The 25,676-nt window shown below is 47.7% G+C and overlaps 1 protein-coding gene across 3 annotated transcripts in view; it reads left to right on the top strand.

The window, feature by feature from the left end:
- Positions 1 to 25,676, top strand: part of ARHGAP33 (Rho GTPase activating protein 33) — a 1,138,731-nt gene that overhangs the window by 1,073,954 nt on the left and 39,101 nt on the right. For all 3 annotated transcript variants that reach the window (XM_069604876.1, XM_069604877.1, XM_069604878.1), the window contains one exon: positions 10,146 to 10,943. In XM_069604876.1, coding sequence (XP_069460977.1) covers positions 10,146 to 10,943 — 798 coding nt within the window. The remainder of the gene's footprint in view (positions 1 to 10,145; positions 10,944 to 25,676) is intronic.

Genomic DNA, 25,676 nt, shown 5'->3' with positions numbered 1-25,676 from the left:
AGATTGTGCAAGTGCGACAACGCAGAGAGCAGGGGGTAGGGAGAGGGGTGAGTGCAAGGGGGAAGTGAGGAGGAAGTGCAATCAGGGCAGCATTGTTCAGAGTAAGGGCAGCACGGCTCTGGGTAAGTGCAAGGAGGCGGGGCAATGTATACAGTTTGCAGTTACAGCCCCTAAGTGCGTGGTAGGCCTGGAGACAGTACACGGGAGACTGATCATGAAGGAACATGGAACGCAGTGTGACTGGGTATACCAAGCAACCAGTCGGTGCGGCAGACAAGAAGCTTGGCTGGGGAGGGAGAGGGAGAAAGCAGAGGAGAAAAGGAAGGTCTTAAGCTGCTTCTGGAACTTCAGGTGGTCTTGCCCATGTTTCAGAGGGGCAGGGAGGCCATTCCAGAGGGAGGCGCCTACAGAAAAGAAAGATCTACCCCTCACTCTCTGCCTGGAGAAGCGTCTGACCCACAGGGAGTTGGAGGTAGCGGAGCAAATGGCTTGAGACAGAAGGTATTTTGGAAGAGAGAGTTGGATGTAGTACGTGCCCTGGCCCCAAAAGGCTTATGTACCATGCAGACGGTCTTGAACTTGATCCTTGCAGCCAGTGGGGAGATTTGGGGGCTGGAGAAATGCAGCCCTGTGCTTGAGGCCAAGGATAAGTCTTGCAATCCTGTTCTGGATTAGTTGCAGAGGGTGGAGAGTAGAAGAAGGCAGATTGAGAAAGAGGCTGTTGCAGTAGTCCAGCCTAGAGAGAACCAGGGCTCTGGAGACATTCAGCTTCTGGGGGAAGTTAAGAAATGGAAGAGCACCTCTTAGGAGGTGCAGCTGGAAGTGGTCCTTCTTGATGTGAGGAGAGAAGGAGAGAGTGGAGTCGAAGATGACACCCATGGTTTTTTGCCTTACAGGAAGGTGAAGGAAGAGGGATAGCGGGAGCAGGTGTCCCGGTGAGAAGGATCTCTCTCTTACTGGCATTAAGGCAGAGATCGTTGGAAGCGCACCAATCCTGAATCACGTATAGGCAGTCAGGGTTGAGCGAGAGAGGAGAGGAGAGGAGGCTGAGGGGAGCCTGAAAGAGAGTGGAGTGTCATCCACATAGCACTGGAATTTAGAAGAGAAAGTAGAGATCAGATGGGCCAAAGTGACCAAGTAGACATGGCAGAGCCATTGTGAGGGGATAGAGCCCTGGAGGACACCACATGTGAAGAGAGAGGTGGTGGAGAGAAAGGATCCAAGTTGGACCTGGGAGGGTCAGTGTAGGAGAAAGGAGGTCAACCACTCCAGGACAACTTTGAGCTTACTGGTGAAAACATCAATTTAGAATAGATGGGCTTCGTCCCAGAGTGTGCACTTGCGCAAAGCTATGCGTTTTCCAGGCATGATGGCATCTTGCCTTTACCTGATTGTTAGGGAGAATTCTCAAACATGTGCTAATTGCTCCCACCTTGGAGACCTCCAGCTCTTTTGCTGAACGTTGGGACTCTTAACTTTTAAATACTATGTGTTTTCTGTGTATGTGTTTCTTTTGGTTATGGAGTCTGACAAACTCCATAGGCATCATCTTTTACATTGTGCCACACAGCACTTTCAGTGCAGTGGCACAGGGAAGTCTTTTAGATATCCCAAGGTTTAAATACCTCCTCTGGGATAAATTGTTTCCCAGAGCAGTAAAGTGAAATTGACTTTACTTAGCATTGTACTTGCTAAACCCAACACACCCTATCTTACATTAGAGTGCTGGAGGGGTTACTTAGTATCCCCTGTGTCTTAATGCTCATGTAACATTTTTATGTTACCCTTTCCTCAGAGAATGACTGGTGGCAGTGGTTTCGTTCCGAACAACCATGGTTTGAATTTACTGCGGCTGTTCAAAGCTCCGGTAACCCTAACTGCCGGAGCCATCTTTTTCAAAATGGCGCAGAGCCATCTTTGACAAAATGATCCCTGGTCTTCTTTTTTCGCCATTTCTTTGTGGAAAGGTCCTTCTAGGGATTTTCTCTGCGCGCCAAACCAGGTTTGGTCTCTTTGTTCATTTCGCCTTTGGCGGGCTTCAGGAGTGGGTAGGCAGGAAGTGAGGGAGGTGCCTGAAACTCCCTGTGCTTGGTCTCCTAGGAGACCCAAATGCACTCTGTGGTGATTGGCTGGCCGACTGTCCGGTAAGGACAGCCACCCTGTTGGGTGAATGACAGCTAGGCTGGAATTAATGGGAGAGAACTGAAGAAAAGGCAAGTCCTTTGGCTTGGAAGACAGAACCGACCACTGGACGAAGGAACCGAAGAAGAGCTTGAAGAGGACGCCTGCTGCAACTCCTGGACCGTTGGTTTGCCCGGTGAAACCCTACTGCAGTGCCGAAACGCCAAGTTCGTATCGACAGAGAAGCCCCTGCAAGGACGACTTCTCCCTTTGAGTTGGTGGGACCAATCAACTCCAAAGTAAGCCACCTGGGCACCCATCTCAGAGCTGGTTGAATTTCCTCAGAGTTGCTGTAGGAAACCGTATAGCGTATAGCCAGGGAGAGGGACACAGATTGTGTGCCTTACTTTTAAGCTGGCCTAAAGCTTTTGTAAAATCCTCCGGACTCCAACGAAGCAGGACTGACCAAGCCTGAGCCCCCTCAGCAGAGTGCGGGACCCCAGAAGCAAGGACAGTCCACCTTGACAGCCAAGAACCGCATTGTTGCTATTTGCGCTAGTTGAAACGTAAAACAGCCACTGAAAGTGAAGTTTGCCGGTTGCAGGTTTTGACAGTCCCAATGCATTGCAGGAGTCCCCTGACGTCCGTCCTCCCTCTTGTCCCCACGACTGAGGCCCAGGAACAGTGCTGCACAGAAACAGAAGTCATCCGCTGCTTCTTTCCTTCTTTACCAAGGAACTGTAAAACAAGTCTAAGAGAACTTACCTCTTACTGTAGAAGTGCTTGTAACTGCCACAACTCACAAGTCTAATCAGCTTGTGGTGCCCCTACATGTGATTCTTCCTTTCATCAAAGACTCCTAAGAACTTGTGCAAAGACTTTTCCATTTACTTACCAGAAGTGCTATATCCTATCCAAGACTTTTGCCCATTGACGTTGGCTTAGCCTGTTGAATTGAATGACTCTTCTAGTGAACTCTAAATGTATCTGCACTGCTTAACAATATTTGTGGTCTCTTGTGTTCTAATAACCTTTGCCTTTTTTAAAGAGTGTTCTGAATGCCAACAATAAGATATTAATGTCCCCAGCACCCTTGTCACTGAAGTCAACTGTGGTTGTAGGTTATGTCTGTGGGCCATCCCAAAAGGGTCTTGTCTGATTCAGAAACTCAAAGTGTACAGTAATGAAGAATATTTGTGTGTTACTATTCTATTGCTCCCTTCTAAGGAAGGCTTTATAACTGACTGGTAAATTAATAATTGTTTATGCAAGCAACCTAGAGTGTAAGAGTTTATTTGAATACCTGTAACTGTGAATCTTTGTGCAACTCCACTACAGCTCACATTTCCCCTCTTGAGATAAGCCTGGCTGCTCAACACGCTACCAAAGCTGAGTAGTACAAGCTTATACCAAAGGTTGGGTTGCCTATACCTGTCGTCATAGTTGTTTGTAGTGTTCCCAGAGTGTACGGCATTCAAACTTTGCCTAACACTGGTACCTCACGTGCGCCTGCGCATCCTACCCATGCAGGAGTGGTTGGCGAAACAGTGGTCTCAGGCAAGTGGTCAGTGGGACGATCTAGTGGTTGTTTCGCCAACACTAGTACAAAATCTTCGCAGATGGACAAGAGAAAATCTGTTGAAGGGGTTGTCACAACGGACACCTCACTTGCTGGTTCGAGAGTTCACTACCTTCACCACACAGCTCAGGGTCTGTGTGTCATGCCCCCCGGATTCCTACGGCATTCTCATACCCATGGGGGAAGCCCATGGCACTTGTCCTGGCGATTACATCAACGCCGGCGTTATCGCCGGTAAAAACTACATCTCCCAATGGGACTTGCGCTTGGGAGGAACCCTTGGAACGCTTTTTCCTTTGCTTGCGTTCCACGCCTCCTTCGAATCCACTTCCTATATCTAGTCACGCCCCCAGAAAGCCAGTGCTCCTAAACCGTTGTGTTACGCGAGCAGCGCTTCTCGGAAGAAGTTTTCCTATTTGTGTACCTGGTTGCTGACTTCTGCTTACCTTTTGGACCCCGTTACCTGGTTTCTGATTCTGTTTCGGCGCTCGTCTGATCTGCCTTCCCCTGCTCGACCACGTAACTCGTACCGGACTGTCTTTGGGATTCCGCCTCTCATGTCTGGCTCCCGGCTCCCTTTCTGATTCCTAACCACGTATCCCTTGCCCGCTCCTGGCTACCCGCTCTTCGAAAGAAGAAGGAAATACCCTGCATTCAGGTGTTTGAGAAAGTAAACACCACGTCTTTTCTTCCTGAAACCTGTTTTTCTGCACTTGGAAGAACGGTGCTGACTGCTTACACCTGGTGACATTTTGGCTTGGTTTATTTTTGGCTTTTGGGACGCTCTGCTGTTTGCATCACTCCTTGGATTTTGGAACACTCTGCTCTTTGCATCACTTAGTGGATTTTGGGACGCTCTGCTGTTTGCATCACTCCTTGGATTTTGGGACACTCTGCTGTTTGCATCACTTATTGGGTTTTGGGACATCAGTGACACTATCCTTGGCACTCTCTTAAAGTCACCATCTCACCTTCGCCCACACCCGGTCTTGTGTTCTATCACAAGTAGGTATTCCACAGGAAAAAGGAATACACAGGTAAGCTTGTGGGTCTCGGAGGGTGTAGAGGGTTTGGTTTTTTGCCATCAACAAACGGTATGTAATATTTGCCTTGTTTGTTTCTTCCCTCTAGCTCCGCTGTGCGTTCTGCCTTTTTGCCTGAGCCCTTGGCCTGACAGGTTTTATTACCCTGCAAGCTGTGCTCTCAGGAAGGAAGTCTGAATTACTTCAGTGGCATCTGAAGGTTTAAATATCTTCTATGGGATAAACTACTGTTTCCCAGAGAAAGTAAAGTGAAATTGACTTTACTAGTCTTTCCAAATTCATAGACCCAGCCCACACTTATCTTACCATATAGTGCTGGAGGGGTTACTTAGTATCCCCTATGTCTAGAAATTAATCTAGCAGTGAAATGCTACCCTTTTCTCTCGAAATGGCTTGTGTCAGTGGTTTTACAATGAACTACCATGATTTTTCCCGACCACGAACACCGGTTAGCATTAAATCGCGGGAGCCATGTTTTTCAAAATGACGTTTGAGCCTCCTTTGATTAAACGGGCCCGGTCTTTTTTTTCGCAATTTCTTTTTGGAAAAGTCCTTCTAGAGTTTGGTCCCTTTGTTCCTACGCCTTTGGCATGCTTCAGGACTGAGGGAGGTGCCCGAAACTCCCTGTGCCTAGTCTCCTAGGAGACCCAAATGCACTCTGGCGTGATTGGCTGGCTAACTGTCCGGCAAGGACAGCCACCCTGCTAGGTGAGTGCCAGCTAGGCTGGAATTAATGGGAGGAAACTGGATAAAAGGCGAGTCTCTTGGCTTGGAAGGCAGAGTCGACCACTGGAACGAAAGAACCGAAGACGAGCTGGAAGAGGACGGCTGGTGCAACTCCTGGACCGTTGGTTTGCCCGGTGAAGCCGTGCTGCAGGTCCGAATCGCCAAGTTCATCTCAACAGAGAAGCCCTTCAAGGACAACTTCTCCCTTGGGTTGGAGGGACCAATCAACTCGTAAGCCACCTGGATACCATTCTCGGAGCTGGTTGTATTTTCCTCAGAGTGCTTCAGGAAACTGAATAGCCAGGTAGAAGGACACCAGTTTGTGTGCTTGACTACAGCTACCGGAATTGAAGATTTTCCTTTGCCAGCTTTTTGACCAGTCCCAGTGCAGGGGTCCTCCGACGTCCTCCCTCTTGTCCCCACAACTGAGGCTCAGGAACAGCGAGATCTGCAGGAACTGCCAGGAACAGACGTCTTCAGCTGCATCTTTTTCTTCATTGTAAGGTATTGTGAAAATCCGACCGAGAGAACTTGCCTCTCACTGCGAAAGTGCTTGAAACTTTGGCAACTTTCAGGCCTAGTCAGGTTGTGACCCAACATATGAATCTTTCTTTTACGAACTACTTCTGTGAACTTTGGCAAATACTTTTCCGTTTAACTTTAGAACTGCTTTATCCTATACACGACTTTTAGCCATTGACTTTGGCCTAACCAATTGCATTGAATCAACTACTCTGGGGAACTCAAACTATTTGCACTGTTCAAGAGTAACTGTAATATTTGTTTTTATTAACTTATGCCCTTTTGCTCCTACTTCAAATGCTCTGAGTGCCATGTTGCCCCTCCTTCAAATTAATCTGCCTCAAAACCAGATACTGTGAAGTACTGAAGTATATTGTTGTGTGATATAGATTGCCTCCTTCTAGTGAAAGTTTTCTAACTGACTGGGAAATAAATGAATACGTGTTTTACCAAGAAACCTTGAGTATAAGAGTCTATTTGAATACTTGTAATTATAGACCTCTGTGTAACATCCTTACAGCTCACATTCCCTCTTGAGATAAGCCTGGCTGCTTAGCAACGCTACTACAAAACTGTGTAGTACAGACGTATACCAAAGATGTTTTTTTCTTACACCTCTAGTCCTAGTTGTGTGTAGTGGTCCCAAAGGGTACTGCATACAAACTTTGCCTAACACGGGTGCAGTGGGTACTATTTATACTATCGATAACGTCAGCCTCGAGAGTGGACGGAGGCCCCTGAAGGACATTGAGTCGACTATGATGCACACTACACTCTACCGCAAAATAAATTCTGCTGGAACGAGGAGATATCATATGATGAGCAATGCGAGGGGGGAACATAGTCGAAAGATTGTTACCTGGGGTAAGTAACGTGTTTCTCTCAGGGGATTATTCTCTGCACTGGCTAGTTTTACAAGTTAGCAAGAAAAGACATACCTCCAGGGCGCACTTCACTAGGGGTATGGTGTGCTAGGCAAGAATTGAGGTAGTAACCCTGTGGGAGACTACACAACCGTTGTCCTCTTGGTGTTAGGTAACCCACCTATTGGTAGAGGCCTGTACTACACAAGTTGGTAGTGACTTGTGTAGTACAGCCAGACTGAGCAGCCAGGCTTATCCCAAGAGGGCTAAATGTGAGCTGTAACAACGAAATCCACCAATACAAGTAGCCAAGTAACACTAACACTCAAGGTTTTTAGTTAAAATTATTATTTATTTAACAGTAGTTTTTAAATAAGCATTCTTTAAAAAGGGCCATATATGCTACAATCAAATACACTTCAAAATACTTTTCCAGAATCAATACAAGGCTAGTACATACTCTTTAGAGATGCTTCTTACACACTTCCTACACCCATTTATAAATCACTAATACACTTGGTAGATTCTGAGGTTGGCAGAAAGGAAAGGTTAGAGGAAGGAACACGGGTTATCAGAGTATGTGAGCACTTTAAATCTTCCAATGAAGTCTAGATAAAAACCTTTCCCAGCAATATTAGTTTAAAACCAATGCATCACCTATGAGGGACAGTAAGAATCAAAGTGAAATGGAATAGAAAAGTCTGCAGGGAGCCAGGACAGCCAAAGTCAATTGGAGCAAAGTCTATGGAGCTGAGGCACTTCTTAGTAAAATTCCTGCACAAAGTTAAGAGTTTTTTGAAGAAAAATCACTGTAGGGTCACAAGCTGTCACACTTATGAAAGTTAGAGCTAAGATCAACTCTAGAAAAGCAGCCACTGCAGGTCTCAACTGAGAAGAGCAAGCCACAGACACTGAGGTAAGCACCCCAAGTCAGAACAGTACCCTTGGTCAGAAGAAGTGTGGTCCAGCTGGCACCCGTCCGGTTGCAGCAATGCAGATCCTGTGCTCCTGGGCCTCCGTCGTGGGGAGAAGAGGGAGGATGTCTGGGGACTCCTGTGGCAGCAATTCGATGGTCGGCGGCAGCTACGGCTCTTTTTGGATCAGCGGCACTTCGTGGTTTCAGCGCTCAGTAAGCAGCACCACTGTGGATCCTGGACACCGGTTGGGCTTCCTTCACTCCTTGAGTCCTGCACTATGGTGAGATGACACAAGCCTGCAACTGCAGGGTTCTGTGGAGACTCCTGGTACTTGTGGCCGGATTGCAGATGTTGCACTCGACTACGGATTTCTCGACCCCTGGCACTCGGTTCCTGCATTTGCAAAGAAGTATAACCAGTCGGGGAAGGTCTTCCAGCAAAGTTCGTCTCCGGGTTAGTTGGTCCCACTAACCCAAGGGAAGAAGTAGTCTCTTCCAGAGCTTCTCTTGTCGATTAGAAAAAGGGAGTTTCAGCACAGCAGCAGGGCTTCACCGGGCAGTTCAACGGTCGAGGAGGATGCAGCAAGCTTTGTTCACGATTTCGTCATCAGGTTGTTCTTCCCAGTGGTCGACTCTGTCTTCAGTCCCAAAACCCTTTCCTTTTAAGCAGGTTTCTCCCATTCATGCACAACCTAGCTGTCACATAAACAGCAAGGTGGCTGTCTTGCAAGGACAGCCAGCCAGCCAATCAGGACTGGGTGCATTCTGGTTTCCCTGGAGACAAAAGGACGGGGGAGTTTCGGGCACCTCCCTCATTTCCTGCCCTTCCAGACACACTGGAGCCAGAGGTGGGTTTCAGTACTGAAGCCCGCTAAAGGAAAAACGAACAAAGGGCTCAAACCTCGTTTGGCACACAGAGTTAAACCCAAGAAAGACCTTACAACTCGGCCGGGGCCATTTTGACACGATGGTCACCCACGCTGCTATACTGCAGCTGAGGATTCACAATGGCACAATAATAGGAAAATTAAACCACTGCCACCAACCATTTAAAGTAGTGAGGGTAACATAAAAATATTACATAAGTAGGAAAACTGGCTACTTAGTAACCCCCCAGCACTCCACATAAGAATGGGTTTGTGCTAGACCTACAAAGAGAAAAGGTAAGTAAAGTCAATTTCACTTTACTATTCTTGGGAACAGTAGTTCTCACAAGAAAAGGTATTTAAACCTCATGAGAAATCTAAAAGGATTTCTCTGTCACTGCACTGAGGGTGTTGTGTGTCACCATACAAAAAAGTAAATGCCTATGGAGTTTGTCAGACTCCAAAAACAAAGGAAACACATAATCCAAATCAGATCAAAATACATGAGAGAGTGAGAAAAAAGGCTCACTCAGTTCAGGGTAAAGATTAAGTCCTAAAGTCCAGCAAAAGAGCTGAGGGTCTCTAAGGTTGAAGGGAATTAGCACAGAAATGAGAATTCTCCCCAAGAGTATGGTGGCCACTTCGGTTTTACAAAGATGAGTTTCAGCCTTGGACATTTGCTAAGCTGCAATTTGGGCACCCCGGCATACTACTTTGAAGTATTATTGCCTACACTCAACGGGCTTTGAGATCGCTCCCCTCAGCTGCGTCTGTTTTTACAGCTGTGGGAGTCAATCTGATCTAATCTGAGGAATCTGTGGGCACAATCCACTAGAACAACACATTGCTTACTCCTGGTAACCTTCTATCGATGGATTCTCCTTCCAGAGATTCCTCATCGCCTTGTCAACTTACCTCACATAGGGAGCGTCTTCAATATGCTTCAGGAGAAACCTTTCTTTGATTAGTTCACTTTCACTCTGCTGAGCATGGCCAGAAGAAGGGTGAACTGAAGTCACAGGCCGTGGTGTGCCATACATTTTGCAAAATGAACACTGTTGCTTATGGGGACAAGGAGTACACTGTTGAAGAGGGCTAGTGCTGTGACATACCTTGCCCCTTGTTGGTGAAAAATGTTCCGGTGCCAGCTGTTACTAGCCACAAAGTATCTACAATGAGGAATCAGTGGTAGGGGAATCCATATAAAAGACTACTATCAGGGCTAAGTAATGTGTTCTTTTACTGCTCTCTGCTGTATGGTTTTAGCCAATTTCGTGCTTCACTAGTCAGTCTCTGCTTTTTGTCCATCCTTTCCTCTATTTCCTTTGCTTATCTCTCTCCGTCTCCTCTTTTCTCAGTCTTTCCTCTCCATCATCATTGTTCTCCATCGGTCCTCCTTTCAAGTTTTGCTCCCCCTTTTCGTATTGGCCTGGTTCTCTCTACATTCTTCCACTCTTTTTCCATCACCTAATTCCAAATATTTAATTTCTGTCTCTTTCCCTTTATCAGGCATCCACAAACTTCACCGCCTGCGCAGGCCGAGATCCAGCAGCGATGCCTTCCCTGTGTCGGCAGACTCCAACTTGCCAGGACTGAAGTCGTGCCGCTCATGTGAAAGCCTGGAGTCAGAGGGTCGCGATAGTGTCTACACAGTGCCAGACTTCAGCCGCAGAGCCTCCATGTGGATGGAAGATGATGAGATGGATTTCAGTCCGCCCTTCTTGGAAGCAGGCAGCCTTGACTTTGACCCACTTTCTTTCCAGTGCAGCCCACCCCGTCGCTCACTGGTTGAGGATTCTGATTCTTCCCCCGAATCCCTCTTCAGAAGGAAGCCGTCCTCCATGCGGAAAGTACCTGACGACCACTGTCACACATCCACCCCTTTGGGGAACCCACCCAGGAGTGCCCCTGTCCTGGGGTCTGATGTCACCAGCCCACTACGGGAGCGCCTCCCTAAATCGTTCTCTTTCACCCGGAAGGTGGCACGTGCACTCTCCCCGCGGGGCAGTCGCTCACCCCCTATGGACATATCTGAACCCATCAGCATCACCATCCCGGCCAAGGTCTTGGAGATGCTGGGCAGTAAAGCTGGTGATGGACAGGGTACTAATGCCACTGGAACCTCCACCCGTGGGCCACAGAAGACCCAATCGCCTCCTCAGATGATATCCATGCTCCTCAAGTCATGTGATATCCAACTGAGTGAAAGCTGCCAGCAGGAAATTCAACGAAAGCTCTCATTGGGTGAGACAAAGGTTAAGACTCAACCTGCAGAAAATACCAGCACCATGGTGGAGTCATCCAAAAGTAAGGCACCTTTATTTCTAATAGTCTTGCCTTCTTAATGGCCTTTATTCAATGTCTTCATAGCTGCCAAGTGGGCCATTTCTTGTGTGAGATACTTTGATTTTCATCCTGAAACATTTTACATTCGCTAAAGTGTTCTTGAATTGAATCAGGACTTGATAAGGCAGTTACTCATGACGTGGAGCAGCTTGATAGTTATTTTTCATGTAGTGGTCCGAGTATTATTTCTGGATGAGTAGAATTGGTTTACCAAAGTTGTAACCGTTTGCCCAGAAGCCCTGATGAGCACACTAACTCTTGAATATAGTTTAAGGTTTTTTTTATTTCAGAATAGAAAAGGGATTGCAAAAGCCTGTCACTCTCTCCACCCTCCACCCCACCCCCTTCGTGCAGCCAGTTCCCTTGCTTTTCCAGTCGTCCCTCAACTCTACGATTGATTATAGAGATCGGTAACCCCTCCAATCGAAGAATGTGTCTGTCTGGTGGTGATGGCCTAAAGGCAAATGCCTTCTCTCTGTCTACCTCAGGGAAACATCTAGGTGATCCTGGACTTAAGTTCCCCAATCTAAGGATATATAAATAATGTAAGGACTGATGACTTTCTGACTGGTCCTTTCCCTCGGCACTCTTCTATTCCTCTCCCTATGACTGTCTTTCCTCCACATCCTACCCTCTACCCTACTACTACACCCACCATTTCTTCTCCCTCTCAATCACACTTCCTCTTCTATCCTTCTGATGGTCTGCTCTTTACTACCTAAGTCCTAAGCCTTAGCTCTGCCTACTCCTCTCTCTCCCCCACACCAGTACTACTCCCCCCTCCACACTACTGCTACTACTCTCCCCTCCTCCTTTCACATTCACTCTTCTTTCACTTCCCCAGGCACCTTCTCATACACTCCCTACTCTCTCTCCATTAGTTCCACTCACATATACCTTGCATGCAAACTTAAACCAACATTATCACTTTCTCCCACCAACCTGTACCTCTCCTTGCACTTTCTTTAAGCAATCCTCCACACTCTTATGCACAGGCTTTCCTTTGCTTGGTCTGGTGGCCCTCCTTATCCTCCCTTGACTTCACATGAATAACCCTCACCTTCCTATTTCCTGTCTTTCTTATCCCCTTCCCTCTTCATTGGCTCTCTCCCTGACTTGGTACCCCAGGCCTAACCTCTGCCTTTTGTTTCCCCAGAGGAGTTTTGAGACCGCTGAAAAGCTGAATGGCATGCCAAGTGGTCTTGCAGTGAGTGACATAGTTTGAGTCCGTGTTGCATGGGGTGCTGGGGTTGCTGGATTGGGGCATGGATCTTTCCCTGCTCTGCAGCTTTCTCACTCTCCCCCGATTGGGTTGCTTGCTCACTCTTCCACGGACAAGTCTTCTGGGGACTGTACTTTCCTAGGGGGAAACAGAAACCGACTGGCCAGCCATGTCCACAGTATGCAGGTGCATGTAGAAGGTACCGAAACTAGGGCCCTCCCAATTGCCACACTTCGCTTCAGGGGCAGGACTAGCTCTGGTGAAAACCCTTATAGGACTCCCACCTCAGGCTGTGAGGAGTCCCCATCCCATCTTGACTGGGCCAGGTCCCACACAGTTCCCCTGGTCTCTGAAGCCAATAACTTCTGCTTACGGCCCTGATGTGCACAGTGCAGTAAGTGCAGTTATACATTTTTGCGGTAGGACTCCCTATATAATGGGTCGGCATGTGCCTGGGAAGGAAAGGCACTTTGATTTGTTTTAAATTGTTTTGTTTCTTTCCGGGAGGTTCATGTAAAGCACAGATAGTCTGTGTATTCGAGTGCTGTAAAAAATGGTTCTAGGACTTCTTGCTGGCTGCTCAACACTGACTTCCAAACACTGCCCCTTCAGTGCTTCCTCCTCACGTTTCCTCATAAATGCAGCAACAGGCAGTGACACTTCTTTTTTTTTTGCCAAACCCTCTTTTTCTGTGCCTCTTACTCCTTAACCCTTCTCTCCCCCTTATACCCAACACGATGCTATTGAGCAGATGGCTGGCACACTCCAAAACTAGATGCCTGATATCACCTTTCCATGTTTACCCATCTCCTCCCTGCTTCACAAGTCCCTTCTCACCCCCTCCCCTCCACTGCTGCCCTAATATTCTCCGTGGGCAGCCTAAGTAGCAGGTGATGTTAGGGAGGGTTTTTCTATACCACCAGTGGTGTGCCATGTAGAGGCCAACCTTTACAGTTTCACCAAAGGTTAGACCAACTCTTATTGCTATTGTGGCTGAGCAGTTGGGCTTCACTCTTAGGAGGGGTAAGCAATGCCATATAGAGTAGAGATCACTTCCAAGGGAGGCTATGCAAACAATTGACCACACAGTATGTACTTAAAAATATATTTACGTATTTTAAAATAGGAATGTGCATTAAGGTTAAGTTCAACGCCAAGTTAAGTAAAACAAATATATATGTCAGTCATCTATCAAAAAGGGACACCACCTACACTTAAAATGGAAAACAGTATAGAATCGTATCACAACCGGTTACTCTGCAGCCACGAGAAAGTGAGGAGGAAAGAAAATGATTAGAATGTATTACAAGCCTTATAGAATATAGCCCCACCATCACAATCGCTAATTCCGACTCCAGAAGTCCAGCTGAAGCACCTAAGCTAGTGTCCAACAAGAGTCACAGGTATGTAAGCAATTTCACTTACTGTGTTAAGAATTCAATTCAATACGAAACATTCTCCCATAGACTATATATTAGGGCAAAGTAAATAGGCAAATGTGGTTAAATGTATTACAGATGATTAAGTAGTTACATTACAGGTTCCTAGAAGAAAAGGAGAGCAGACTCCAATCTGGAAAGCCAAAGGGACCTCACAGAAGATTATGTCCAGGTTCCTCCACGAAAGACTAGGCTAATAGTAGCTGCAGGTGCGCCCTATAGAGATAAATGTCGTCCAAAGGCAAGGAGCCATAAAGGGCATGCATGCACATCTAAGAGACCTCCACTAGGACAGCCAATGACTTAAGGTCATTCAAAAGACTTGGGAAAGACTATGCACACTGATGGTTGCAGTGAAAGTGGCCCCGGGGTCGTGAGTGAAGAAGAGAGTTTCGGGATCTGCAGTGGGTTCTGGTTGGCAGTGGTTCTGATCGCCATTTCAGGTCTCATGGTTACAGAAGAAACCTGTAGCTGGACTTCAGGATCCTGACAAGGGAACACATCGTCAGATGTTGCAGGGTTTTTGGGGAAGGACAGACATTGCAACTGTGTTGAGCAGTCTTCAGGTGATCTAGCAAGGGCTTGCTGGTAATGAGGAGGAGACAAAGGACCGTAGCTCAGATGGACACACTCAGCCTGATGGCCATGAAAAACAGCATAGTCACAAAGCTATTGCTTGAAATTACACAGCACTGTGAGCAACATGTATAGCAGCTTGGTATCCTCGTTACAGATGTGACCCCTCTAAGGATCTGCAGACCTTCTAGACTGGAGAAGATCTCCATGTCCCACAAGAGTATGCCAAGCAAAGAAAAGGATGAATAACCAGTTGCTTCCACTGGATAAAGGAAGGGAGACACCAGTGGTTGGCTTCCCTTGGTCGCTAGAGGCAGAGTGTTGCCTTATGGCGTTTGTTTGACAAGTAGTGATTTCAGCAGCAGTTCTGGTGTCCTTCAAAGCCTCTCCGCTTTGGATGTGCTTTACAGTCGTTCACCGAAGAATGTCCCCAACACTTCCCTGCATATACAAAATGCTGAGCTGCGGGGGCGTCCACAGCCTATGTATCCGGAATCAAGCACTTTTTTAGCTTTGGTTATCTAGTCCTGGATAACCAGCTAAAATGCACTTGCAATGTTAATTAAGTTGAAGATGTGGATTTAGGGTCTCTGCACCATAAACCATTCCTCAACTGTTCTAAGTACATTGCTTGCCTTCCTCGGTTCTGGAGAGAGCCCACAAACAAGCATGCCCATGTTATAGCATTTCCTACTCTTGATCGGGAATAACCCTGCCAGCAAAGGCAGTGATCCTCGAGACGGCCCTTAAACAACAAGTTGGCAATTTTGGCCACTGTAGTAGCCAAAAGGCACATTGGCTGTAAAAATAAAGATACACACTATTGCTGCAGTAAAATATATAAAAATAAAGATACATTGCTAGCAGCCTGTCAGGGATGCAAAAGAGGGTGTTACGAGGGATTTTCAGACCACCTACTAGTGGAGGGTTCTTATAAGATGACCTTAGTGGACTTGACAAGGTTCAACGCTCTCACCAAAGTCTCACTTGATAATGAGGCACAGCAGTATGGATACAACTCCAGGGGGAGGACCACTTGTGTTGGGGACAGTTACAAATACAGTGACTGTTACTCAATGGATTGTATACACAGCGGAGTACCAAAAATATACATATTTATTAGACACACACAGTTTATTTAAGTTAAGATCAGTACAGAGGTAAGTAAAACCATTTTACAACTTGTGGGGTGTTGGGGAGAATTCTCAGAAATGTGCTAATTCCCTTCTACCTTAGAGACCCCCAGCTCTTTTTGCTGGACTTTAGGACTTTTAATTTCTAACCTGGAGTGAGACCTTTTTGCCACTCTCTCATGTATTTTTCTGTGATTTGGACACTTTCTTTTGACTTTGGAGTCTGACATACTTCATAGTCATCATCTTTACATTGTGACAAACAGCACCTTCAGGTGCAGTGGCACAGGGAAGTCTCTTAGATTTCCACAAAGGTTTAAATACCTTCTCTTGGAAAAAAAACTACTGTTTCCAAGAGCAGTGAAGTGAAATTGACTTTACTTACATTTTGTAACTTTATAGACCAAGCACACATTATCTTACCATAGGGTGCTGGAGGGGTTACTTAGTATCCCCTTTGTCTAGTTTCTCATGTAACATTTTTATGTTACCCTTTCTACAATTAATGGCTTGTGGCAGTGGTTTACTTTTTCCTACCATTGTGTGTTTCTACCACTGCCTGCAATTTGTCAAAATGGCCCAGTCTTCTTTTTTCGCCATTTCTTTTGAAAAGGTCCATCTTGAGATTTACTCTGCGTGCCAAACCAGGTTTGGGCCCTTTGTTCATTTTGTCTTTGGCGGGATTCCCTGGTGAAGCCCGCCTCTGGCACCAGCGTGTCTCGCAGGACAGGAAGCGAGGGAGCTGCCCGAAACCCCCTTGCTTAGTCTCCTTGGTTACAGGAATGCACCCAATGATGATTGGCTGGAAGGCTGTCCTCGGAGGACAGCCACCCTGCTGTGTGATTGACAGCTAGGCTGTGAATGAATGGGAGAAACCTGCATAAAAGGGGAGGCTTTTTGCTTGAAGGGCAGAGATGACCACTGGACGAAGGAATCAGAAGTAGAACTTGGAAGAGACACCTGCTGCAACTCCTGGACCGTTGATTTGCTCGGTGAAGCCCTGCTGAAGCTCCGAATTTGCCTCGACTAGAGAAGGCCTGCAAAGGACGATTTCTCCCCTTGGGTTGGTTGGACCAATCGACCCCAAGACAAGCTCATCTGGCAATCCTCTCGGAGCTGGCTGTACTTCCACTGCTGCTGCAGGAACTGATTGCCAGGGAGAGGAACACCAGAATCGAGTGAGTGGCTTTAAGTCGGACCCGAGCTCCAGGAAGATCCTCCGGACTCCCATGAAGCAGGACTGACCAAGCCTGAGCCACCTCAACAGAGTGCTGGACCTCAGATGCAAGAAAAGTCCATAGTGGTATCCGAGAGCCACAGTGATGCTATTTGCAAGAGTCGCGAGGAGCTGAGTTTGCCCGTTACTGTTGCCAACCTTCCATTTGTAATGCATGAGTCCCCAGACGTCCTCCCTCTTTTCCCTACGACTGAGGCCCAGGAACAGTTACATTGAGTATTTGCTTGGCTTTTGTTAGCCTAAATCCTTCTTAAGGCTAAGCTCCACTAGAACAGCAATTGTAAAATGACAAATATAGATAACTTCTGTCAGGAAGTCCTGATCATTTTAACTGTAGATCAGCTGAAAGAAATGTGTAAAATCAGGAATCTCACTGTTACAGGAAAGAAAAATGAATTGATTGCAAGGTTGTTGATTCACCAAAGTTTAGGTAGTAGGCCTATCACACCTACAAACCAAGGAAATGTGGAAATTGATAATGAGGATGATAATTCAGAGTCTAACTCTGTCTTAGAAGAGTCAGAGGAGGGAGAGGAGTCCCAGGATAGGAGCCCCTCTGTGCCTCAGTAGGCCCATCTGACTCAACCTAAATCCCCTGGGACCCCGCAAGGTCCATCACTGAGTCCAGAATGTGTGTCTCTTGAAAGAATGAGACTTGAATGGGAATTTAAAAAGTTGCAAGCTCAAGCTGAAGCCAAACATCAGGACATCAAACTCAGGGAATTGGAAATGCAACATGCTCTTGAAATGAAAAGATTGTCTCATGAAAATGTTTCCCTCCCAAAGTCCTCTAGGTCTTCCAGTCCCAAGAGGCCTCACCTGCCTAAAGAAGCAGTGAGTATGTATGATGTGAAACTTTATATTTTGGATTGGTTGGGTGCTTTTGAATACAATCATGGGATTCAGGGTCTTTCAGGGAAACGGTTGATTCCTTGGCTTTCTCCCCCAGGTTGCAACTGATGATGTAATGGAGGTGAGTGAACTTGAAAGACAGGAGTATGTGAAGCTGGCTTTGATAGCCAGATTTGGGAAAACCCCTTCTCAGTACCTTAAGAGTTTTAGGACCCTCAAAAAGACTGATGGTACTCCTTGGGCTGCTTGGGTGTGTGAATGTTTGAAAAACCTAGATGGATGGGTTAAGGGTTACAGAGTGAACTCCTTTGAAGGAATGAAAAAACTGTTTTTGTTAGTCTATTCTTGATGCCTGCTCCCCTGAGCCGAGACAGCACTTGACTGACTCAAAAGAGATTGATCCCAAGAATTTAGCAAGGGCTGCTAACTTGTGGGTTGCCAACAGGGACACTCACAAAAAGAATGAAGGGAAGCAGCATAAGAAAGATGACAAAAGAGAATTCCAAATCCAACCACCCAAAAGAGGGCCACAAACATAAGAAGGCTAAGCCACATGGGAAACCAGGTCAGTCTAGTGAAACCACTGGTGCTAAAGCAGAGGGAGGACCGCAGAAGCCCCCATTCCAGAAAACATTTGGTACATGTTATGCTTGTGAGTCAACTGACCATGTGAAAGGGGTTCCCAGATGCAAAGGTAAACCTTCAGGGATCCACACGGACTCCTCAGCCTTCATCCCTGAGGATGAGGGTCATATAGTTAGTGGTAACTTTCAATTATTGGCTAAAGACCCCATTGGAGCCTCCGTCAGTGTTTCCTGGGTCTGTGGGAACAGCAGAATGTAGATGTGTATAACTCTATTCCAGATAATACCACAGAATATTACAAGGACAGTGTACTTGTGAATGGACTGGAGACCCCTGCCATTAGCGACACTGGGCCCAGCATTACTGTAGTGGATGAAACTTTTTTTTCAGACCAGATGATGTTGCTAAGGCGCCTAAGGCTCCCATTAAGCTTGCTGGAGGCCCACTCCAAATGATTCCTAGACTACCAGCTCTAATCCAGTGCAACAATATGACTGTGAGGATTCCTGTCAGTGTACAAAGTGAGATGCCTGGGAGAGTCCTGTTGGGGAATGACTTAAATGCTCTTGGAGTTGTATCAAGCACCCCCAGGCTTCCCAGTAAAATGTAGCAGGAGCAGGCGAGATTGGCCAGAGAGGCAACTTTAGGTGACACTCAAGAGGAAGTTTCAGAGGAACCTATAGCTTCCAGTCACCAGGAAGGACACCCTTCCACTTCTATAACAAAGAAGGAGACAAAGGGTATACCCAAGGTCTCCGGAAAGAAGAAAGCTGTCACACCTGTTCAAAGGACAAGGACATCCCAGAGAGACAGTCCAAGGTCACACCTGTGACCCCCTCCACCAGCGGAGGCTGAGTGTGAGGAACAACCAGAGAATGGTGATACAGCTACTGGTGAAACAGAGTCTTTGGCTCTGCGTCAGAGCTCAACTGGCTTACGTGGGTTCTGCGTTCTGCAATATCTCTGTCTCTGGTATGCACAGGGGACTATCTGCTTTCTGGCTTTTCTCAGCATCTCGCCCTCTCTTGACATCTCTCACAATCTCTTGTCATATCATTCCTTTTCAGCATTCACTGCACAGGCCATTGTAGGGACTGATTTAAAAGGATAGTCTTAGTTTCCTGTTGTGGATATTATAGGTTTACTTCATCTTTATGAAATTGATAATGTTCCGTTATGTTAGACAAATTCATATAAACCATCACTTTGAGGACATTAGGGAGTTCCTCACACGAACAGGAGGGACAAGGACTCCTGAGGGCAGGGGGAGTCTCTACTGGTGAGGTCCCACTTGCCTCGACCCCTAGACGGGGTGTTGCGGAGCGGACTCACCTCCCTAGCCTCGCAGGGTGGAGGGGGGGCTCCCCCTTGCTAAGAGGGGACAAATTCCTTCAATTCCTTACACACACTATTTGCATTCACATTTTGGTTTCTAGAGCAGTAACCACACTTCATAATTCACACACTATAATAAGAACACTGTAACCATAACCTAATGTGTGTTGGAGTGGAGGAGGAGAGGTTACACAATATCCTATTTGCATTTTTGAAAGTATACCCTTCATACCGCTTGCCAGTCACTGGGAGATAGTGGAAGCAGCGTAAAAGATTTTTTTTAAAGTCCATGAGAGAGGACGATAAATATTGGAAAATATAAGCATTGATAAAGCCCTATGAGTTGGCTTTTGAATTGAATAATTTTTGTGCCTCCCAATACCAGAGTAATGTCATGTAATGTCTCCTATGCATGGTACATTGACCAAATGAAATGTTCAGCCTCACATGCCCAACTGCTGCCTTCATGCTCCAAGTGGAGCCTCCAATATCCCAATATTTGCCAGTTCTTGCCATGTGCAAGGTTAACACCATGCATGGAAAAGGAGAACAAGAAGCGGCATCGGAAGAGGTTCCGCTCTGAGTGAGTCCACCACAACATTTGTGTTCCTCTTAAAAAAAAGAACCACTGCACCAGGGATTCGCCTGAACGCCCAAAGGAGGTACCTTTTCCGGCTCAGTCCTACATGCTGGAGGAATGGGAGAGTTTCTGCTAGATGTTGGACATCTTCGCGAAGGCGCCAATGGATACGGCCTTGGCGCCTATGGCGCATGTTACTGCGCCATTGGCTTCGGCTACAGTGACACAGGGTCCCACTGCATCTATTGCGAACATCAGGGTATCCTCTGAGGACCATTCCTGCACGCCTGGATCAGAAAAAAGCCAAGGCCACTCGGCACCAGCATGGTTTTCGGGGTCGGCGTGGTGGACACTGCGGTTACACAGGAATATGCCCCTCGCCCTGTGAGGGATTTCTGTTAGAATTTTATGGGAAAGGTGAGGATGTGCTAGCACTAGAGCCAGTGGCCTCGAAACCTCCACTGGGCTGGACTTTTTGCCAGCTATGTGAGAAACCTGAGGTTCTTCTCCCTCCTGATCCCCATGAATCCCCTGCACAGGTGGCCAGAGAAAGGCCATCACTCTTGTATCCTGACCCTGGGACTGGACAAACAAGGGAGGATCACCTGGGTGGAGGGTCTGTGGGGAATGGAAGTGGGATGCCCTTGGGCAAGATATGGTATCCCCCTTTCCTAACACTGACTTACCCTCCCTTCCCTCAGCATTCATGGGCTATTACCATTCATGCCCTATTTTACCCTGTAAATATCCATCAAGTACTGAGAAGAGGAAGAAGCAGCTAGGAGTAATACACAGGTACTATGACAAACACCACTCTAGTACTGGGGCGAAGAAGAGGGATACACAAAGGTATCCAACACTGAAGGTCAGGCATGTCCTTTTAATTGGGTTAAGTATGGTCAGGCAAGGCAAGCCAACCGCTCACTCCTGAAATCCTTTAATAGGGCTAAGGTGTATAAAGGAGAAGTAGAACGAGAGGAAGAAAAGGAAGAAGAACCGCTGTGGTGGGACAAGATCCAGGAGTCTGGATGCCAGCATTGATCCCAGAGGACCTGAAGCTGGTGTGAGCAGGACCGGGAGCCTTCAAACTGGAAGGCGGGCAGCTGAGCTGCCAAACGAGAGAAAGGACGCCCGTCCCAAGACCCAGTGGCAGCTGGAGCTGCAAAAGCAGGCTGGAGCAGGAGCTGCGCAGTTTTGGAGTCGGAGGCCAAGAAATGCAGTCAGGACGTGCCCGATGAAAGTGACGGTCTGCTTCCCTGCTACAGAGAAGGAGTGAGACCCGCAGGAGCAGCCGCTGTGAAGGACCGAAACGCCTGTGAGTGTGAGAAGGTACAGGGAGACCGGGGCGCTCCTGGCACCACAGGCAAGTGACGGTCCGACTGAAAATAAACTATATTGAATGCCAAAATGATTTAAAAAACCTGAGGGAGTATACAAAATACCAAACCACTCGAAATACTAATTGAACATCTTGAACACCGAACATTTAAAGTGAACAAGTGCTACGTGAATAAGATCACAGCTTATCGAACACTGACTGAAAGTGCTTGGTGGTCCAGGCCGGTATAGCTTCACATCCCTTCCACCCGATGGAGAGTAAGAGTTTTGATGCATGGGGCAAGAATGTTTTTGCATCTGTCAATCTGGCACTGCAGGCCATGAATGCCTCTTGCGCCACAGCAAGGTTTTCCTTCAGCCTTTGGCTGGTGGTGGCCAATGTGGCCGAGCACATCCCTGGGAAATGGGGGACGGTTCCCAGTCGCTGATGGCATGGAGGCGGCTTGCCAGATGCTGCAATCGGGGCTGGACATAGCAGCCGCTGTGGGTAGCGCCATGGCCACTAGCACATGGCGAGGCAATACTCCTAGCTGACGAAGTCCATGTCTGCAGCTGGCGTCCAAGCCAGACTGTTCGGCGTGCCCTTTGACAGCAACAACCTTTTTGGAGCTTAGGCTGACAACACCATCCAAAAGGTTCTTGGGACTTGCTGTACAAAAGCCCTCCACACAGCCATTGTCTCGGGGCAGAGGTTTTCGTCCCTTCACGGCCTTCGCCCAGAGGTACCATGTTCAATCTGCCCCGAGTAGAGGCAGATGCTTCTGAGAGGTAGGGGAAGCGGTGCCCAGAGGTGTGGTGTATCCGCGGCCTCTGTCCCTTCCACACACCAGGCACCAAACCTCAGTGATGTGTTTTACCATGCGTCACTGGTGGGGGAAGGTTTTCCTTGTTCAGCATGGAATGGTCAAAGATCACGTCCGACACTTGGGCCTTACCGGTCATCGGACAGGGTTATTGCCTCCTGTTTCTGTAGCCCCCCACACCCCTTAGACCACAGCCCACTTGCTTCTCTCTTGTCTCTGGACCCCGTCCTCCTGGAGGAGGCCTGTCAGCTTCTGGCAAAAAGTATGATCGAGATGGTTCCCTGCTCTGAATAAGGAAGGGGGTGGTGCTCCACCTATTTTCCGGTCCTGAAGAAGGATGGAGGCTTGCGCCCCATTCTGGATCGGCAGCTTCTGAACTTGTTCTTCCGCAAGGACTAGTTCAAGATGGTTACTGTAGCCCAGATCCTGTAATCCCTCGATGTGCAGGACTGGTTGGTTTCCCTAGACCTTCAGGATACCAACTTCCATGTGTTGATTCATCAACGGTACAGGAAGTGCCTGAGGTTTGTGGTGGGCAAACTCCTTTACCATTTCAAGGTCCTGCCGTTCGGTCTTTCCTCTGCCCCCAGGGTTTTCACCAAACTGCTGGCAGTGGTAGCTGCTCGCCACAGGGGGGAGGGCATTCATGTCTTTCCCTACCTAGACGACTGGGTCGTCTGAGCTCGCTTCCGGGACCAGGTGTCGGAGCAACTACTCCTTACATGCACTCTTTTACACAACTTGGGCTTTTCCTTGAATTCAAAAAGTCTCAGGTGTTGCCGTCTCAGTCTCTACCATTCATCTGGGCAGTTTTGGACACTCTCCTGGGCAGGGCTTTCCCTTCTGAGGATCGAGTGGCGAACATCTTTCGGATGGTCAATGTCTTCCAATCACAGGAACGAGTTGGTGCTTTCCTGCGCCTTCTGGACCTCATGGCCTCCTCCATCCTTGTAGTGCCAGAAGCGAGGCTGCACATGAGATCACTTCAGTGGCTTTTCAGTTGCCAAATGTCCCAGTTGCAGGACCGCATGTCAGACCTGGTACAGATCTCGAACCAGGTCGCTCAGGATATTGCGTGGTGGGCCGTGCAAGATAACTTGGTGAGAGAGACACGTTGTTTCGCCAACCTTGGCCTCAGGTGACGGCTGTCACGGACACATTTTCGATTGGCTGGGGCACTCACCTGTCGGACCTAATGGTGAGTCGGACTGTGGTCTCCTGCAGTCTCTCTGGAACACATCAACTTTCTGGAGTTGAGGGCGATCATGCTGGTCCTGGTTTCTTTCCTCCCCTCTGTGAAACTTAAGATTGTGCTTGTTCTGATGGACAACGCAGTGGCCATGCAGTACCTCAACAAACAGGGTGGTGTGGGGTCCTTGCCTCTATGTAGAGAGGCAATGTGTCCGTGGTTCTGGGCTCTAGAAAACAGTGGGCCTCATTACGAGTCTGGCGGTAACTGTGTCGGGAAGACCGGTAGGTAGCCGCCAGACCTGTAAAGATTTACCGGCGCATGACGTGCCAGAATAACCGGGGCATTACTGCCCCGGCGGTCCGGTAAGTCAGGCGCCGGTAAAAAGTTGATCCCCATTTCCGTAGTGTCCCATAGGATTCTACAGGAATGGTGACCACGGAAGCACCGGCAGCAGAACAGCAACCGCCAGCAGACTCATAGTTTGGCGGTCCGGAAACAACGGTTTCCGGACTGCCAAACTTGTAATGAGGCCCAGTGTCTCCCTGATGGCGGCACATCTAGCTGGATGGGAGAATGCCACAGAAGATGCCTTGGGCAGTGAGTCTTTGGCCTCCCACGAGTGTGAGCTCTGTCAGGGAGTTCTGGAGGAGATCCTTTCCCTCTGGGGGACCCCTCAAGTGGACCTCTTCGCTTTCAGTGCCAACGAGAAGTGCGAATTGTTGTGCTCCGTGGAATTTCCTTGTCGGAGAGCTCTGGGAAACTGTCGGTCAAGTGGACTTTCAAACTCTTTATGCATTACCTCTGATCACTGTCATTCCACTAGATCTCGGGAGATTGCACCTGTTCAGAACCACAATGATTCTGAGGACATGGTATCCAGAGTTGCTAATCGTGTCCATCTGCCCTCTAACAATATCGTCACTGCTTCCCTGCAGGGAAGCTTCTCTTACGTAGCCAGAGAAAGGAATTCCCTGGGGGTGGCTATCTGCAGGAAGACCACGTGGGGGAAGATGAACTCCAGGGAGGCTGGATAAGGACACAAGACCAGAATAATTCTTTACCTGGTTTCTTTGATAACAACCATGTGTCTTTTCCCCATTCTTGTATGGTATTTTGTAGGGTGGATAACGAATTGTTCACTGGTCACCAACCTTATATGCATACCTCGCACTTTAATTCTGAGATGACAAAGGGAGATGGAGGAATTAAGATCAATAGAAGTGGCAAGCCCACACCGCGTTTGTCTTTGGAGGATGTTAACAAGTGCTGGAACATTTATACATCCCCCTCGCTTTAATAACACTAAGACAACAAATACGGGACTTAGGAACATACTCGCCCTTTTATTTTTATAAGATTGAGACAAGGAAGAGGGATGGAGTAATGTTTGCTAGAAGCGGCAAGCCAACGCTGCGTTCTAGTCGTTGGCAGGTGCCGGGACATTCAAATATGGAACACCTGAACAGAATGAGGGTCTGCCCTCTCGACGCTGGTTGGGACACGCAAGGGAAGCGAGCTGCAGACCGGAGTGAAGAAGTTGACAAAGCCGGTGTCCAAGTAAGTCAGGCAGAAGAGTGGTTGCTGCGCTGCCGTCCCGAAAAGCAGGAGCTGCTGAGCGAAGGACAAGGCCAGGCGGAAACCAAGAAGCCGACATGGCGCGCTTCCAGGCAGCAGACGGACAGCGGAGCAAACAGTGAGATGTGAGGGATGCCGAACATGCCAGAGAAGACCAGTAATCCCAGAGAAGGAAATTTGGATACCGGGGCGCTTCCGGGCAGATTCCTTGTGCCAGTAGTAAAGAGCACATGGTAACCTGGATGTTTAACACAGTTGGAGAAGGGTCGGAGGTCCCACATATGAAAATATAATTACCTGGATAGAGAAACTAGGGAATGCTGATTTCCAATCGAATATTGAGATGACTCAAAAAGCCCTGGAAAGAGCGTAAACCAGCCATACAGTGAGATTGAGAGTCGCACTGAAGTAGCGAAATAAAACCCTGGCAGGAGAGTAAACCAGTGATTGGAGAAACAGGGCAGAGACCCTCAGGAAGTGCTGAGAAAACAGGGGAAGAAACTCTGCCTTTTTAAATTGTGGACCAAACTGCAAGAACCATACCCCTTTCTGAAAAGGACATGAGGGGTGCAGAGAAAGAAGAACTGTAAAGCGTTGTGTAATCGGAAAAATCTCAAGGGAAGGACCATCCTTGTAATTGTGGAATCAAGCAAAACTGAGAACTCAAGGGAACGGCCATCCCCGTTGGAATTGTGGAGTAAAGAGAAAGGGTTGTGTAAACGGAGAAAACTCAAGGGAAGCGCCATCCTCTTTGGTATTGTAGAAATATCCAAAAGTGACATGGTAAAAAACCAAAAGAACCGTAAGGGAAGGGAAGTAACTTTATT

Source organism: Ambystoma mexicanum, chromosome 1p (genome assembly GCF_040938575.1).
Source record: "Ambystoma mexicanum isolate Mex_15411 chromosome 1p, UKY_AmexF1_1, whole genome shotgun sequence".
NCBI classification, from domain to species: Eukaryota; Metazoa; Chordata; class Amphibia; order Caudata; family Ambystomatidae; genus Ambystoma; species Ambystoma mexicanum.
Note: the sequence above shows the minus strand (reverse complement) of the source record. Positions and strands in the feature narration are given on the sequence as shown.